The sequence below is a fragment of the Chinchilla lanigera genome, unplaced genomic scaffold (assembly GCF_000276665.1).
Source record: "Chinchilla lanigera isolate Chin_1 unplaced genomic scaffold, ChiLan1.0 scaffold00002, whole genome shotgun sequence".
In the NCBI taxonomy this organism is placed as follows: Eukaryota; Metazoa; Chordata; class Mammalia; order Rodentia; family Chinchillidae; genus Chinchilla; species Chinchilla lanigera.
Window position 1 is genome coordinate 53,012,000 of NW_004955403.1, and position 18,332 is coordinate 53,030,331.

The following is an 18,332-nucleotide window of genomic DNA, read 5'->3' on the forward strand; positions in this document are numbered from 1 at the left end:
AGACAAGTCCATAGAGAAGCCTCCCCTGTCCTTCGTAAGAGAGCTCAAACCACTGTTCTGCTCTTTGCTTCAGATGTTTCAGAGCAAGAGCTGGGGAGGGTCCCCGGCAGTACATGGAGCTCACATCCCTCCTGGCTCCCGCTCTGTAATGGCCCCAACTGGCTCAGCCAGCCCCCCATGGCGCAGCAGCTGTCTCTCCAGAAGTCTCTCCAGTCTTCTGCGATTACAGGGCACACCACAGGGGGGTCCTTGCTCAGAAGCCACTTTACACAAGTGTCTGTAGGATGAGATCCCGGAAGCAGAAGCTCTTCATCGAGTGGCCTGCATTTCTCCTTCTGATGAGATACTGCAGCTGCGGGCCCTGCGGCTACACTGCGCCATGCGCCCCTCCGGTGCCCAGGTGCCTGTGTGCCCGCTTCCTCATGCCCAGGGCACCGTCAGATGAGGAGCAGGCTGGGAGGAAGCCTGGCCAGGGACAGCGACACGATGTGGTGACTCACAGGGCCAAGACTGGCACTGGACTTGGTCCACAGTGTGCCTGGAGGCGGCTTGGACAAGCCCTTGTGTGCATCCCCACAGCTGCTGTGACTGTGACCCATGGCGTGAGTGGGGAAAAGTCAGGGCCACGCTGGCTTCCCGAGCCACACGGCTGTCGGTCAGTGCATTGGGGAAGCTACTTGTTGAGCCTTTGGCCGGATTTGGAAGACAGAATCCCAGGGAACTAAAGAAAATAAAGCAGACATCTCCAATCCCCCGAGTCCTAGCCAAGAGAGGCATGTTTCATCAAGGGGTTAATCAATTTGAACGATGTTACAGGGAGAGAAAATCTTAAGAACACAGCCCAGCGATTTTTTGATTTTTTGTCATTCTAAAAAATCAACTTAGACTTCTGTATTCCTTGACCTCAACTAGTTTTTCTTATTCAGTCCTCTATCATTGAACATGAGGGTTGTTTCCAGAATTTTGCTGACAGATCTTAAAAATAAACATTTCCCCCCCTTTTGAAAAAAAGTACCCATTGAATATTAGAGCAGCTAGCAGTTACTTTATCGCCAGCAGGAGGGGGCTGGCTTTTATGCAAGGTGGTGTTCTCCATCCATCAGCGACACAGACACACACGGTACATATACACACCTGTGCATGCGTGCATACTCCTGTACGTTTATACCTGTGTGCAGAACTCTGGCCGTGCCCCGCTGGCTGTCCCACCTGCGTCACGAGGTGTGTCCAGGGACAGGACATCTCAGGGACGTGGAGCCCTCGGATTCACACCGTCTCACCGGCTTCTCTGCTGCCTCTGAGACTCTGGGGGGTCCCTGTGCACTGTGCTGTGTCATGTGCAGAGTGACTCAGGTGGCATGGAGGAGGGTGGGGACCAGGTCACTCACCTTCGAAGGGGCATAGGTGAGTCACCTTCTCTGGCCCTTGATTTCCTCTTGTGAGTGCGCATGGAACTGCCCAAATGCCACTTCCGGGTCTGAAGACTGTGTGCCTGTGTGCTGCCCACCAGTAGCTGTACCTCCTTCCCCGAGATGAGCTCATACCCTGGGAGGAGTAGGAGATGTGGAGCTGCCAGGTGGCTGTGATCCTAAGGGTGGGCACCCTTTTCTAGTTTTTTGTCTGTTTTTTGTCTTTTTGAGACACTGTCTCCTTCAGGCTGCCCTTGAGCTCACTTTGTAAGCCAGGCTGGTCTCAAACTTACAACGATCCTCCTGCCTCAGCCTCCCGAGTACTGGGGTCACAGGAGTGCAGCAGCATGGCTGGCCGAGCCCTCTTTTCCTAAGCACACATTGCTGTTTCATCTCCCCTCTCCCCGGTCAACCCCACAACCCTGCTATGACATAGATGGGAGGAAAGACGGATACTCGACTCCTGCCTTGGTTCCTAGGTGACAGGGCGGTCTCACCGCTCATCCCTCCCTGTGTCTGCACCCGGGGCACTGGTTCTCAAGTGCTGCGCTGGTTTCCCCAGGCACTTCCTCCCCAGCGTCTCTCTCCCTCCTCCTGTCTCTCGTTTCCTTCCTCCCTGTCCTTGCGGTTCCTTCCTTCCTCCCAGAGTGGCCCTGCTTGTTAGTGGATTGCTCTGGGACCCACGTCCTGTTGTGTGATTCTGGCTGGCTGCTGAGTGAATGCCATCCGCTGGCAGCCAGAACTGGGGCCCTGACTCCAGCCAGGCCCGGCCCGGTGACCACTTCAGTCCTGCAGCCCCAGAGCTTCCAAAATAGGCGCTTTCATCTGCGCTGAGCGCCAGCCCTCCCCACACGCTCAGCTGCTGTCACAGCCTCTGCGCGGGGCCTGACAAAGCCCAGAGAACCGGGCTCGGGCCGCCAGAGAGACTCGGGTTTGTTTGCACCTCGGGCCCCAGACCCGGCACCAGCACGGGGCTGGATCAGGGGCTGCCAGGAAATGCAGGCCCAATCTCTGTGAACTTTGGATGTGACCCGGGGCTGTGGTTCAGCAAGGAACACCTGGGAGGGGCCGGGGACTTTGTTCCCAAGCCCCTCGGTTCAGTTCTGGCGGAAGATCCTGTCGCCGGCCAGCCTAGGTGGATTCCGCTCACCCCTCTGGTCTCAGTCATAGCCCTGAATATCTGCCCTGGCGCAGGCAGCCATTGCTGCGTGTCTCCTCTCCCGCGTGGACTGCAGACTGAGCTCACACAGCAGAGGCGCGGCCTCCACTCCCGCCTCGGTGGTGTGTCATCGTTCATCGAACTGTCTTTGGTTGTGGGTCCCCAGCTAGGTCAGTGCCCCGGGAGTGGAGAGTCTGCTCCATTTTCTCACCAGCTTGTGTGCGGCCCACGTGGCCACCGCGGGGCAGGGGCCGAGTTGGAACGGGCCTGTAAGAGACCACGTCACTCTGCATGCGAGTGTGGGCAGTGTCCCTCCTGCATGGGCTCCAGCTCCAGGCCCAGCTCTGCCCAGCAGGCGGGAGGCCAGAGCACCGTGGCCACAGCAGGGAAGGACCAGGACTGCGGCAGTCGCGGAGCAGGCCGGCACCCAGCCGCCCACAGCCGAGCGTGCTCTCCAGCAGCCAGCAGCCGAATCCCGCTTTGGGCAGTGCCCAGAGTGATGCCAGCTATGGCCCTGGCCCCGGCACCCTCTTCTCCCTGCTCGCCTCCCCCACCTTCCTTCTCCCTGGCCCGGCCTTGCTTCCCTGCCTGCCCGGAGTGCCTGAGCAGAGCGAGGCAGGTGGGTCCCCAAGATGGATGGAGGAGGTCGGGGAGAGGCCGAGCCACGCCTGGGATTGCGTCAGCCCTTGGCAGGGAAGGCAGGGCTGGGCTCTTCCAACCGCTGGCCTGGGTTTCCTTCCAGGCGCTTAGACGGGGCAGTCTGCCGTGATTTCTAGGAGCAGCTATCCTACTGCGGAAAGCTGGATTTCTGCCCTCTTGCAAATTATTTCCTTTCTTTGTCGTGTGTGTGTGTGTGTGTGTGTGTGTGTGTGTGTGTGTGTGTTGCCAGGGACAGAGCCCAGGGCCTCCCCACATGCTAGGCAAACATTCTACCACTGAGCTACACCCTTAGCCCTAAAAAAGCACCCAAAGCAGGGCATGGGGTAGCGGTGAGGAGTTTGACCCGCATCTGCAGGGTTAGGACACATTTCACGCTGAGTGTTTGACTGCAGAAGTAATCACTGATGAGTGTTTCCCACGGGGAGCCCCTCAGAGCCTAGCTTCAGTGGGTTCCCCCTACAGCCTCAGGTTGGTCAACTCTGGAAGCAGGGTGTGGTTCGGAGCATGCCCCATGGCTTGGGAAAAGGTCGGGTTCCCGAATCTCGCAGCTCTTTTATCTACCCTCGCCCCTCCCGATAACCGGGCACCAAGGTTGTCCCCGGTCGTCCATCTCCCTCCAGCCGCAGCCTCCTAACAATAATCCGTCATCTTATCTCACTTGGTGTTCACGAAGCACTCTGCAGCCATTGTTAGAAGTTTTCCCTCTCATTTGCAAAGTGTTTTATAGCTATTATGAGGAGTCTTTCCTCCCACTGTGGGGCGATGCTGACCCACTTCCCAGTGGGTTCCCACCGCTGCTCACTGGGTGGACACGGCTCCACGCCCAGCACTGGGTGGTGAGAATGTCGCCAGCTCGAGCTGCGGCTGTGCCTTCACGTGGCCTGGCACGCTCTACGCAGCTCCTCTCCTGTGGAGGAGAAGGAAGTGGCTGTCATCAGTGCTCACATCAGACGCTGGTGCTGGTTTGGGGCTCAGAGCCTATCACCCCTTTCTAAACAGCCGGGTTTTGTTCTGGGACGGGGTCTCATTATGTTGAGACCCTCGTGCCTCAGCCTCCGGAGCAGCTGGGACTATAGGTGTGCGCCACTGTCCTCAGCGAGGCAGCAGGGTTTGAACTTTATTATCGCCATTCTTAGCTCAGGAGGGTGTAACAGAACTGTCTCCGAGGCAAGAGGGTAAAATTGCCCCCTCCCCTGTTGTGGACTGGCAGTTGCTTGGGGGCGACCAGATTTCTTGTTTTTATCTGATACTTAATTATTATTATTATTATTATTTTTTTCCTTCTGGTACCGGGAATCGAACTCACGACCTCGCGATTGCCAGGCAGGTGCTGTGCCGCTGAGCTAAATCTCCAGCCCCTATCTGATACTTCAAAAACAGGCAATTCTGCCCTTAGGGAGTGGTGTTTCTTAAGAAGAAAAGTCCACACAACTTAGCTGGTCAAACGAGAGCCTTCTTCCTGGTAGTTCTGGCTGCCTTAGGTGACACTTGATGTGATATGGTTCTGAATTTACCATTGCAGGAGAAGCATTTCCTCCCTGGTTACATTGCCTGTGTAGTTTTATTTATTTTTTATTTATTTTGATTTTATTTATTTATTTTTTTGAAACAGGGTGCACTCTGCAGTGCAGGCTGGCCCTGAACTCACTCCGCAGCTCATGCTGGCCTCAAACTCACAGTGATCCTCCTGCCTCAGCCTCCAGAGTGCTAGGATTATAGGTGTGTGCCATCACACCCAGTGCAGTGCCTTTGTCATAATCATTTAAAATGTTTATGTAACATTTCATCGAATTTGCTGCCTAGCAAGATTTTATGATAGAAAATATGGAAACATCTGCAGCGCTGGAGGTGGTTCTGGGGAGATGTGGGTCTGTGGGCCTGGGTGCTGCGGGGAGCCTGGCCTTCAGGCCCAGTCTGTCCACTTCCTGTGGCTGCTGTTTAACGCCTGGCCCTTCTCTCTGGTTGGGCTTCCATCCTCTTCGACTTCTACACTTCCACTCCCACACTGCAGCATCCCCCAGCAGTCCCCAGCTCAGCTCCGTCCAGAAGGGGTCAGGCGATCCTGTCACTCACCGATGTGCGGGTTCACCCGGCCCAGCGAGCCCTGAGCATTCCGAGGGGGGATCCCCACTTAGCTCCTGCGACGTCCATTGGCGTGCCTACATAGCACGTGTTCTGTAAGTACAGTATTTGTGGGTAACAAATACATATTTGCCAACCTCCAGGGACTTCGCCTGGACAGAAAGAGGTGCTTGTATGTGCAGCCCGTTCTTGGAGGCAAATCGCAGTGCTGGGCTCTTGAGGCAGCGGAAGTGAGTGTCCAGCAGAGGACACACAGCCTGGGCCTTTGACACGATTCCGTCCCCACCTGTAAAGCACTGTGTGTGGAGAGAAAAGGGAATCTCTCTGCAAAAAGCAGGGACTTCCTATGCAGATTTTTGACTATGGAGTTGAAATGAGCCAGAACTGGGAAAGAGCTGGCCTGCTTGTCTTTAAAAGGAGGAGCGCGAGTCCCTACCTGTTGGCAGTAGACGGAGGTAGTCCTGAGGCGCTGCTAGCAAGGCTGTGATTTTCTTCCGTAACGCAGCATAAAGTGGAAAGCGGGCAGAGACAGAGGCAAGAGTGGCCACAAACTGTTGTTTGTTTTATATTCTGCCTCTTTCTGAATATGTTTTTTTTCTTTTTTGTCATAAAGAAAAACAGAACAAAAGGCAGTGCGCTAGGGTTGAACTGATCTAAAAAGTCTTCCATCCCGAGGTATAATATGAGCCCAAGTACGAGTAAAAATTGGAAATTGGTTCAATTTTGGGGCTCTAGTGCCATCTAGTGCTTATGGCAAACCAGATGCCGACGTTGCCCGCACGTGCCCTCCCAGTGGGGTCGGCTCCATCTGTGTCCCTCCAACTCCTGGCCGTTCCAGTTCCCCATGGGAGGGTCTGGGGCGGAAGAGCAGGGCTTACAGGCCACAGGCAAGGGCTGCAGTGGGAGGTCATGCCTGTCACGGTGGTCCAGGTGAGAGAAGGCAAGTGACCTTGGCGGAGGGCCTCCGTGTGACCCAGGTGTGAAAATAAGCTCTCGTGTGACGTGTGACGGCTGTGCTCGGCTGCCTGGCTTGAGCAAACAGCCCCTCACACCTGCACACTGTTTACTCGCTTCGGACACCCAGCTCCCTGTTTGCAGGTGCAAGTGACTGTTTGTGTACCCAGGGGTAGGGAGGTCCCCATCCTCCTGTGGCCCACATTCCCTTAGAGCTGGGAGCTGGGAGCAGGGCCTCTGAACTAGCCAGCTGAGCGCTGAGCCCCAGCGCTGGGGCCAGGAGGGGGAGCGTGCTTCAAAACTTTGCCCCACACACGTGCCTGCCTGGCAAGCACAAGGTCCTGAGTTCAATTCCCAGTACCATAACCAAAACAAAACAAAACAAAACTCTGCCCCAAGACCAAGCTCCAACTCACTGCAGGAGAAGGGACTCTTGCTTCTGGGGACTGGCTGAGAACAATCTGCAGACCGAGGTGGCTGTGTTTAATCAGGTTAATGCAGGGAGCTTGCAGTCGAGACTTTGGGCAGTTCTGACCAGGCTTCACGTAGATCATAGGGAATGAGAAAGCAGCCCACGGGCACGTGAGGGATCTGTCCACCAAAACACTGTGGACGTGGAAGGGAAGGGACAGTAAGTGAGCAGAGGGGAATGACAGACGCTGGCAGCATTCTGCAGAACGCGGGGCAAATGCGCGCAGCTGACCAACGCCAGCGTGTCACTGTTTCTAACGTGTATCTTTATACCCAGCGATTCAGGGAAATAGCACTGACACAGCAGGTGGTGCAAATATATTAAAGTAGGAAAAATGAGTGAATGAAGTACTTTTTGCAAGGCAGTGTGAACATGTCAAGGACGTAATTAGCTGGGTGTAGTGGCACATGCCTGTCATTCCAGGCTAAAGCGGGAAGGCATTGAAAAGAAAGATTTGTGCTACTATTGTTTGGACAATTAAATGCCTATGTCTTCTACGCCAAGTAACTAAAGATAATGATGCAATGTATTATTGCATAATATATGCAATATGCAATGTATTAACCATTGTTACTCTCTTATTGTCTGTTTTGAAATTTTATTTTTTTCTTTTTAAAGGAAAAAAAAAATAGCAGGAAGGTCACAAGTTTGAGGCCAGCCTGAACAACTGGTAGACCCTGACTCAAAAAGGGCCCAAGTGTAGCTCGGTGGTAGAGTGCTTGCCTAGTATATGTGAGGCCCTGGGTTCAATCCCCAGTACCACAAACAAATGAATACATAAATAATATATAATCTAGCCCCTTTGACCTAGAAATTCTGCTTCTAGGAGACTGTCCTAAGGAATAATAAAAAATATATAGAATGAGCAGTATTTTCAAAACAAAAATCAGTAACTGGATAGATTAGTTATTGAGTGACAGTAGGTAAAAGCCCAGGGTCTGGGACTGTGATGTCACAAGTTTTGGGATGGGTGGGACACATGGCCTAGGGTGGCCTAGGTCCAATCCCCAGTACCACAGGAAACTTTTTTTCTAATGTAGGAAAATGCTTTGGTATTAAGGGAAAAAAAGACAGGCTCAAAATCACATAGTTAGGTTTGCATTTCTCTAAGGGCCAGTGATGTTGAGCAGCCTTTCGTGTATTTATTTTTTGTACACCTTCTGACAAATATGTGTTCATTCTGGTTGTCTACTTTTTGACTGGGGAGAAGTTCAGATGGTTCCCCAAATTACCTGTTCCATTGTTTAAAAATTTTTTAATATATATGCCAGTTTGTTCCATTTGTACTGCTAGTTTCTCTTAGTTCACTGAAAAGAAAGTTTTGTACCATTATCTGCTTGTTTCTTCTTTGTAAGAGACTCTAGTTGATGTCTTATACTCTAACTACTTTAAAGCTAGTGATGGTGTATTAACTATTATCATTCTCTTATTATTTTGCTACAAACATTTTTTTCATTAAATAAAAAAAGAAAAATTAGCCAGGCATGGTGGCACACGCCTGTAGTCCCAGCACTCAGGAGGCTGAGGCAGGAGAGTTGCTGTGAGTTCGAGGTCAGCCTGGGATATAAAGTGAGTTCAAGACCAGCCTGAACTGCATAGTGAGACCCCGTCTCAAAAAGACAAAAAAAGTAAAAACAAAAATTATACAGTTTGACCCCAGCTAGACAAACATGTTTGTAACACCTGAAGACTGGTCAAGGTGACTCGGGGCTGGGGCAGCCTCTGGGCTGTGACTCCATGACAAGCTCTGGACTGAAACCCAGATGCCCCTGCCCAGCCCAGGCAGCTGGCGACTCTTCTTGGGGGCCCTGCTGTGGCATCAGTGCCCAGCTGCTGAGCCAGAGGGATGTACCAGGCAGCCACGCAGAGGCAGTAATCCCGTGTCCTTTCTCCTCTCGCCCACCCAGTAGATATGTTCGATGACTTCTCCGAAGGCAGGGAGTGTGTCAACTGCGGGGCCATGTCCACGCCTCTGTGGAGGCGGGACGGGACGGGCCACTACCTGTGCAATGCCTGCGGCCTCTACCACAAGATGAACGGCATCAACCGGCCCCTCATCAAGCCCCAGCGCCGGCTGGTGAGCAGAGCCCGAGGCCCAGCGGCGGCCTGGAAGCCACCCTGTCCCTACTGCCCGCCCCCCGGGGTGGGAGGTGCTGGCGTGGGATCAGAAGACTCCCAGGTTTGGGTGAGGGGTCAGCAGGTGGGGCGGGAGCGAGGTGGTCATGCCACACCTTTAGGGTTACCTGAGCGCCAAGGCTGTGCCGCGCTCGGGTCCACCCGGGGCGCTGTGCAGAAGCAAGGCCGAGGCTCACGGAAGGGCTGTCCCGCCCACAGTCACAGACGGGCTCCGTGGGGAGCCAGACGGGCCTTCTGCTTCCCAGGCCCGGGGTCAGTTACTCGGCCCCACGAGGAAGGTCCGCCCAGGGGGCGTCTCCTTTTATCCGGTCAGTTACTGAAGCCCAAAGCCCAGGAAGGCTGCGCGGGGGGCACTGGGGTGCGAGCCCACACACAGCCCGAGTCTGCAGCCGCCTCGGGGGCACTGAGCGAGCAGTGGCCGCCTCCCCGAGACACAGAAGGGCCGTTTGCTGTATTGCAGTCCGCCTCCCGCCGAGTGGGCCTGTCCTGCGCCAACTGCCAGACGACCACCACCACGCTGTGGCGCCGCAACGCCGAGGGCGAGCCCGTGTGCAACGCCTGCGGCCTCTACATGAAGCTCCACGGGGTGAGTGGATGCCCACGCCACGCCCACCGCCCCGGCCCCGCCCCGGCCCCGCCCCATGCCCTGACCACGCCCAGGGCACCCAGCTCCAGGGCAGTCGCGCTGCTGTCGCTAAACCTCCCCATCTTCCCTACTTCCTTACTTCCGTCCCGTTTCAAGCAAATCTTAGTGATTTTGCTGGTCTCATATCTCACATTTGAATTCACACCTTGCTCATGAGGGGAATACATATTTAGTATATGGTAGCATGAGGTATAACCAAGGTGACATTTCGATTCCATGGATAAAATAACAGCTTAGGAATAAACGCATTGCTGAGTGAGGTGGTGCCCGCCTATAATCCCAGCACTCGGGAGGCAGAGGCAGGAGGATCATTGCGAGTTCGACACCAGCCTAGGCTACAAAGTGAGCTCAAGGCCAGCCTGAACTGCACTGCGAGACCTTGTCTCAAAAAGACAAACAAACAAAAAAGATCCTGTCTCAAAAACAAACAAAAAAATGTATTGACAGAATTGGCTATTCATCTGGAAAACAAGCAAACCATGACTTCCACAGCTTCCTTAAACAAAAGTAAATTTAGGTGATTTAAACACTTCTCCTAAAAAAATCTTTGAAATAAAATGAAAATGTAGACAATAAAATACCGCAATGGAAATGCCAGGCAGTAAAATACTACAGTGAAAATAGTAGACAGTAAAATACTACACTTGACCTTAGCCAAAAGGCCAAGAAGCAATATGAGACAGTAAAATAAACACAATAAAAATACAAGACAATAAAACTATGGAAATGTAAGAGCAAGTGTTTATATAACTGTGGGCATGGGAGAAGAACCTCTTAAGCAAATTTTAAAACTCATAAGCCATATGAGAAATGTTAGACATACTGAATTCAATGTTAGTGTATAGGAAATGGCTCCACAAGGAAGTAAAAATCCTTATATACCCACCAGAAGAAGGGCCAGTCTTTCCATAACACAGGGAGATCTGTAAAGCCCTTTAAGTTGTGGCTTGGCACAATCTCCGTTATAGAGCTGGTTTTTTAAGGGTAGCATGTAGACCACTGTACAGAGTGTGGCACCGTTTTTATAAGCGAAGAGGAAGAACATGATTCCTATGCCTCCGCTTATACATATGCAGAGTACCTCCGGAAGGCTGCAGAAGAGATTGTTGGCATGAAATGCCTCTAGGATAAGAAATGGGGGGTGGCTGAGGGCGCTCTCCATGCTAAGCACTTGCCCCACATGCTTGAGGCTCTGAATTGGATCCCTGATACCTCTAGAAAAAAAAGTTTTTGGAGCAAGGATTAGAGGGACCTTTTTGCACTCTGTAACTCCTTGTACATTTTAGATGGCCTCTATCATAGCTTACCTGTTCAAATGTAAGTTAAACTAAAAGCAAGAAAGCAAACTAAAAGCAGAAAGGTCCTGTGACCTCAGAAAATGACATTGATCTTCTCCCAGCTTCACCAAATGGGCAAAAGGTACAACTCACAGAAGCCACCAGCCAGCCGTGCAGCAGGTGCAGGTCTGCTGGCCCTCACTGGGAACCAGGGAAATGTAAAAGAAGACAGTTGTGAGAGGCCTTATTTTGCATTTCTCTTTGGCAAAAATTAAGATGAGTCATGATATCTAGCACCGGTGTGGATTTTGGGAATTGGATCCTTTCCCATACTATGATTAGCATGTTAACTACTGCATGTATTCTTCCAGGGAATTAATCTAGCCGAGTGTCAGGGTTAAAAACACACCTGCCTTTGGGCAGCAAAGGCAAAACTAGTCTCAAGCCAATCAGTGAACGACAGAAGTTCAGTAGTTCATTGCTGCGGTGTTTGTCCTGCCATAACCCAGAAACAATCTTAGATCCCTGTAAGAGATGGTCGAATGAGTTATGGCAGACCCCATAACGAGCAATATTGGGCAGAAGTTTTAAAATAATAATTTAAAGCAGTAGATGTTAACCTGGAACATGAAAAGGCAAATTGCAAAATAATATGTATAGCTTGACCCTCTGCTCTGGAGGCCTGGGGTGTAGTAAATGCACACATAGATAGAGATGGCTGGGCAGAGGATGAGTGGACACATGCGTACCTACATACATAGACATGTATGTGCACATGCATGCAAGAATTTTTAAAAATGTAAAAGACATAACAAACTGTTAAATCCACTTGCCCACTGGTGACAGGATTAATGGTAGGGGGTGGTAGGAATCATTAACTTAATCTCATGCATCTTTTATGATTTCTTATTACAATGATCAAAGTAGTTAAAGTATACTTATGAATATGCAGAAGAAAATACATTCATTTCTGCAAGGAAGTGTGTACAGGGATGTTTGTTGGTTCGCTGTAGTAATGAAAATGGAGGAAAAAACCTTTAGGAAGAAAATGGTCGTTCTAAAGAACTGTTGTTCTTTAACAGGGAAATACCAAAAGAAGCTTGCAGGCAATATTTTGCATGTTTAAAAAAGACTTGTGTTGGTCGAGCGTGGTGGCACGTGCCTATAATTGCAACACTTGGGAGGCTGAGGCAGGAGGATCACCTGAGTTTGAGGCCATCCTGGGCTATATAAGCAAGTTCAAAGCCTGCCTGAACTATACAGTGAGATCCTGCTTCAAAAAAGATCTATGTCCTCAAAAAGTCTGAAGTAGAATTACCATTACTAGAATTATCATCTAGCAATACCACTTCTGGGCCTACATAAAAAAATTCTTGGCTGGGTCTCAGGGATGTTTGCCTAGTCATTGTATTAGCTTCCTGTGACTAAAGTGAAACATCTGAGGCCATGGCTATGACAAAGGGAGAAGTTCCTCTAGCTCACGGTTTTGGAGGTCCAAGGGGAAGGTCAGGTGACCCTGCCGGTTTGGCCTCTGGTGAGGACAGCGCATGCTGGCAGGCATAGGGTCTGAAAGCTCACATCATGACCAGGAAGCAGAGCCTGGGGTCGGCAGTCCCCTTGGAGGTCACACCGCCCAGTGGTGACTGCCCCCGAGGGACAGGCCCTCCGATATGGGCCAGCTGGGCCAGCTCAAGCGCAGGAGTCCCCGTGGCCCTGGCTGCGCCCGGTACTGTCGGTGAGAAGACTTCTCAGCCAGGCCGTCTCCCAGCATCCTCATACTCTCCCCTCACTCACGTCCCCCACTAGCTCCTCCCAGCCTCTGTGCGGCAGCGCTGCTGTGAGCAGAGGGTCTCTGCATCTCCACCCTCCAGCGCCACTGCAAACCCTTCCCAGCAGCCTTCCCATTTGCACAAGGGCCTGGTGTGGCTGGAAAAGGCTTCTTCTGCACCTACTGTTCCTGCAGCCTAAAGTGCCTGGCCCTTGTCTGTGCGGCAGCCTCCTCCACGAAGCCTTCCTCGACAGCCTTGCACGGTCTCCTCCCCAAGTCAGGGCAGTGTTTACTGCTGCCTCTGTTTCCCTGTACCACCCAGCAGAGGCTGGTCCTTTGTATGTGTCCGACTTTCCCACAGAACTGAGCTCTGAGCGGGAAGGAACAGCGTCTTCCATTCGCTGCTTGCTTCACCAGGGTCTACTGAAGTACCCACCTTATAACAGGTGCCTGATTAGTTTGCCCGCTGAGCCGGGGACTGACCCCAGAGCTTCCTGCACGCTGGGCAGGTGCCGGGCCACCGTGAGCGAGCACCCGTCCTCTGGACATTTGCAGAGTAGCTCTGACTTCTGTCTCCGCGGGCGTCGCGCCCCGTGTAGCCCCTAGCTTTGCGGAGGGTCCCGTAGGCCCTCCTCGCAGGGCATGTACCTGTCTCGAGCTGCAGCGGATACAAACAAACGCAAAAGCACATCTGTTGACTTGTGACGCTCTAGGTCCCCAGGCCTCTTGCGATGCGAAAAGAGGGAATTCAAACCAGGAAACGGAAGCCCAAGAACCTGAATAAATCGAAGACACCAGCAGGTGAGCAGAAGAGCTGTGTGTGCTTGGGTGAACACGTCAGGCCCCGCAGGGGTAAGAGCCGTAACTTCACCCGTCCTCACTCCTGGGCACAGAGTAAATAGCTCCGTGAGAAAGTGACATCGCATGGGACCTCAAGGCCTAAAGGAGAGGGAGCCTGGCTTGCAGCAAACGTGCTCCTTTCAGTTCTCTTTGAAGAACAGGGGCCCGTGAATCAGGCTCCCCACAGATCCATCTGTAGCCAAGCAGTGCGTTGTACTTTACAGTACCAGGGATTGAACTCACAACCTTGCTCTTGCCAGGCAGGCACTTATGCCACTGAGCTATATCCTCAGCCTGCTTTGTACTTTAGAAATCTTTGTAAATGCTGGATCAGGGATCCTTAAAAGACCCCAGAGAAGTGGCGTGTTATGCTCGTCTTTCTAGTGAGCACACTGAGGCTCACAGACACTGCTGGTCTGACCAGAGCACACAGAAGTTCAAGGGCAGACCGGGTTTTTACACCCCAGGGTCAGTGGTGTGCTCAGTACATCTCTCTGCCTTCTTCCTTCCTAGATTAAGAAGAGGGTTATCGAGGTCCCCTCCCAGAGCATTCCCTGAGCTGTACCGCTGCCAGATTAAGGCACTAACTTGTAAAGAAAATAAATTGGCCGATTGATGGGAAGTTTATCTTCTAGTCCAACACATGTAGTCTCAGATTAATTGTCCATTTCCAGAACCAGGACGAGATCAAAGCTCTATTCCAGACTCCACAGTAGCTTGCTCTGTCTGGAAGGACGTTGACTACCAGGGTCTTCTTCCTCACCCCCAGGGCCTCCCCTTTCTTTCTGTGTCCCCGCTTCCTGTCAGTGCGGCTGGCTTCTAGGGTAGCCACCGTCCTCCCCGTAGCAGTCCCAGGCAGAGCAGGCATTTGTTCAGCCGCACAGTCCCCCACCCAACACCCCAAATCCAGGAAGCAAGCTTCAGCGGCAGAACCTATTCCAAACAGATACCAGGCCATTCGTAATCCCTGCTTACCCAAATAGTAGGCCCATCTTCTGCTGTGGATACACTGATGTTTTATTTTGTGGGAGGTTGTCTCAGATGGCTCCGCAGGTGCTCCTATATGCAGTATTTGCACTTTTTGAAATCTATAATGTTTTGAATCCTGAGACAGGTGGGCTCCAGGGATCAGAGCCTGGGGGGCTGTGAGCCTGTCCTTTGTGACAGCCCCCTTGGAATTCGGACCCTTCTGCCTGGTTTTGAGAGCTGTTGCCTGCACTGATAAAGACCCTGCTCTCCCCCGCAAATGTAAAGGAAGCCCTTAGCAGGGCCTGTCCTTGCTGTCTCCAAGGACACCTTCCCGGTGTCCCTGTCGTTGGGCTGGGTGTCCTGACTCTGCCTTGTCCCAGGTCCTTCGGGCAGCGAGAGCCTTCCTCCCACCAGCAGCGCTTCCAGCAACTCCAGCAATGCCGCCAGCAGCAGCAGTGAGGAGATGCGCCCCATCAAGACGGAGCCCGGCCTGTCCTCTCACTACGCGCACAGCAGCTCCATGTCCCAGGTGCGCCCGCAGGTGGGCGACGGGACAGCAGGGGGCTGCCAGCTCCCGGTAGCTGGGCATAGCCTCTGAGCTGCCTCAGCATGTCTGACTGGGACACTGGGGACACAACATTTAGCAGCTCCTCTGTGCCCTGAGGCCTTTGGGACAAAAGAGGAGGCCCGGGGGCTGGCACCCAGGCGGAGGGCAGGCTCACAGCACAGCCACACCCTGTGTCACATGTGGGTGCAGGCCCATCCACAGCAAGGGGTGGCTTGACCTTGGCCTTGAGGATTTCACAGGAGGCAGGGAAGAGGTCCCTGCCTCCTGCTGGCATGAGCTCCAGCTTGGAAATGCCGCGTGCAGGGTGATGATGAGGTGACAGGCAGGGTGCCGTTATCATACAGATGGCCGGAAGGGCCCCGTGTCCCTCTTGCAGATGATGTGGCGGCCCTGCTTCCCTCCCTCTTTGGGAATCAGGGTGTCACACTGTCCTTTTACTGGACGCAGCCCTGATGGCTTTCCATGCTGAATCAAGAGAGGCCATGTCCTAGTGAGCTTTTTATTGTCAGGGCGAACCTGGTTCCTTAGATCCGGGAGGGCCAGGCGCTCCCGGCCTGGGCAGGGAGAACGGCTCCTTGACAGCTGGGGAAGAGACTGTAGAAAGTGTCTCCTGTGACCATCGGAGCCTTTTGAGAAAGCATGACATTCACAAACGCACTGGGTCAGGGCCCGGTTCTGTCAGGCGCAGATCTTGGGGATTAGGGAACCAGAGAGAAGTGCCCGCTCCCTTGCCTGGGGCTGGACGCCTCCTGAGGATATCAGGAGGGCATGGTAGAGAGACCCCAAGCACCGCCCCAGCCTCATCCTGCTTTCTGCCTTTCAGACATTCGCGGTCAGTGCTGTGTCTGGCCACGGGCCCTCCATCCACCCGGTCCTGTCGGCCCTGAAGCTGTCCCCGCAAGGCTACACGTCACCTGTCAGCCAGTCGCCGCAGGCCAGCTCCAAGCAGGACTCTTGGAACAGCCTGGTCTTGGCTGACAGTCACGGGGACATAATCACTGCGTAATCCTCCCCGCTCCTCAAGTTCCTGCACGGACCTGGGACCTGGGGGTCCCCTGGGGTCACCCCTCTGTCTGGGAGTGACTCTGGAACAGCTGGGAAGAACTTGAAGTCAGTGATGGCTTGGGGAAGTTGAGGCTGGATTTCCCCAGGCGCCTTCCGGGGCGGGGACTGGAAGGAGACGCACCCTGACGCAGAGCACCGGGCCGAGGTGAAGACTCCTTTCCCACTTCCGCCCTGAGTGGCACAGGACGTCGTCCGCCCCTGCTTCCCTCCACTGTGGTCCCGGTAGTGGTTTCCTCACTGTGTCCCCAGCACCAGGGCTTGAGGGCAGATGTCGGGGCCAGTGCCTGGGACCCCCTGCGGCCAGCACAGGGCCTGTGCCAGAGGTGCATGGGATGCGACAGCCCCTCTGGCAGCCCCTGCCCTCGCCCAACACTCCCCTGAGGCACGAGCGTACCTGCACCCTCCGATACCAGATCCAGCTCCAGAAACCCTGGAGGCGAAGCTGATGTCCTGAGCACTTCCCGGGCCCATCGGCCACCGCGTGGGGTAGCACCATCCATTCGCTACTTGGCAGGGCCTCCCCTCGCCCTCCTCACCCCAGGACCTCTGACAGGAAAATCCCTGTGCAAACAAGAGCTCAGTGAGTGCTGGAACAGCACCTCAGGCCTGTCCCAGCTTCTCCGTTCACCCAGCACACACGGAGAGTCCTGAGGAGCAGCGAAACATCCTCCTGCTAAGGCAGCTTCAGCGGATGCTCATCTGTGCGCTGCCCTCCCTCTGGAGGGGCACCCGGTGGGCACCGTCCTGCTCTGAGGAGGACTCCTTCCTGCCTGTCCGCCTCTGAGCCTGCCAGGGCCACCGCGTCCCCCAGAGCCTGGGTTTGCGTGCTCGCGTTCGCAAGATCAGTTCAAAAAGCAAGCAAACAACAAAGCAGAACTCGTGGAAAGCGAGAGACCGATCTGAGAACACCCAGGGAGGGCGCCGAGGGAAGGCGTGTCCTGTGCCTACCCTGGGCGTGGCCTCGCGTCCCCTGCACTGGCCTCAGGCAGCCTTCCTCCTCCTCCTCCCCGTTACCCACAGAGCTGTAGCTGACTGTGGCATTACTTCATCCTTCCCTAAACGTCTGGCCCCACCCCGGAGCCTTACCGGCCGTCGCAGAGAATATCTTTGAAGCAAGATTCTGTTTTAATCATCATTTACACTGTTTTCTCCCTGAAGGCCTCCTTCCTGTACCTCCCTAACCCACAAACCTGTTAACATTGTCTTAAGGTGAAATGGCTGTAAAATCAGTATTTAACTAATAAATCTATCTGTATCCCTCTGCCCCTTCTGCTCCTCAGGTCTCTTCTGGGAGACCCAGTGAAGTCCTGCTCAGGGCGCTTGGGCACGGAGGGCTCCCCACTGCCCCACCCTCAGCCCGCCTCTAACCACTTTCCTCTCTTCCCTTCGGCGGGTGGCACTGCTGTAGGTGGTGGCCCCAGCGAGGATGGTGTCCCACCCTACTGCTAAGGGACACCTGGGACAAGTCACCTCTGGGTTTCGCTTTCAGGCCAGGGTTGACCCGCCTCTAACTGGGCTCCTTTATCTTCACCGTGTTAGGAGCCCGCTGATGCCGCCCTGTATGTGGGGGCATTTTTAGGGCTCCCATCCGGATGCTGAGGCTCCATTTACCTACAAGATGGCTGTTCTCTCCGGCCATTTTAAAATGTGTTGCGTAGGGGCCCCGTGAGCTCCTGCCACCTTCTGCCTCTCCTTTGTGGTCTGCTCCAAACAGACCCCTGAAAGGGCAAACTGCTCACCCCAGTGAGATGAGACAGGCTTGTCTCCTGTGCCCTTTTAGCCAGTGGGATCGCTTCCTTGGCTTGTCTTAAAAGTATGTGGGGGGAGGAGCAAGGGTCCTGAGGCCACCACCTGACTCAGCTCCCTGTGCTGGGATGGGCTAGCAGGCCGTCTCCTTTAGAACAGTCTGCCGCTCGCTTGGCTCTTGTCAAAGCCCCTGGGCCATCGGGGTCGTTTAATGTTTCATAGCACCATTTCCCAGGGATTAAAAAATTGCTTTCAACCTTCTCCTCTGTGAAATCAGAAAAGCCTTTAAACATGAAACTCACCTTCCGTCCGAAGGATGAGTGGTGGACAGCCAGGGTATCCAGTGACAGGTTCCAAACCAGAAGCTACAGGGGCTTGTCTTGGCTGTAGGAGGCACACGGCTCCGGAACCACACGGTTTCCGAGGGAGTCCTTGCTTGGGAACGTTTGTGCCACCTCCCTTCATGCTGGCTTTCAGGACAACACTGCTTACACCAGGAGCCCACTGACTCCTCCTGTGGTTGTAACTGGCACCTCGGCACAGTGGGGTCTCAGCTTCTGCTCGTCAGCCTTGGTTCTGCT

At 53.7% G+C, this 18,332-nt stretch overlaps 1 protein-coding gene across 4 annotated transcripts in view; it reads left to right on the plus strand.

Moving 5' to 3' along the window:
- Gata4 (GATA binding protein 4) overlaps nt 1-17,268 on the plus strand; it is a gene marked incomplete in the record, with an annotated part of 70,950 nt that extends 53,682 nt beyond the window's left edge. For 2 of the 4 annotated variants that reach the window (XM_013514552.1, XM_005373824.2), the window contains 5 exon segments: nt 8,644-8,813; nt 9,333-9,458; nt 13,277-13,364; nt 14,753-14,913; nt 15,764-17,268. In XM_013514552.1, coding sequence (XP_013370006.1) covers nt 8,644-8,813; nt 9,333-9,458; nt 13,277-13,364; nt 14,753-14,913; nt 15,764-15,946 — 728 coding nt within the window. 4 annotated transcript variants of the gene reach the window in all.
- Nucleotides 17,269-18,332: the final 1,064 nt, after the last annotated feature.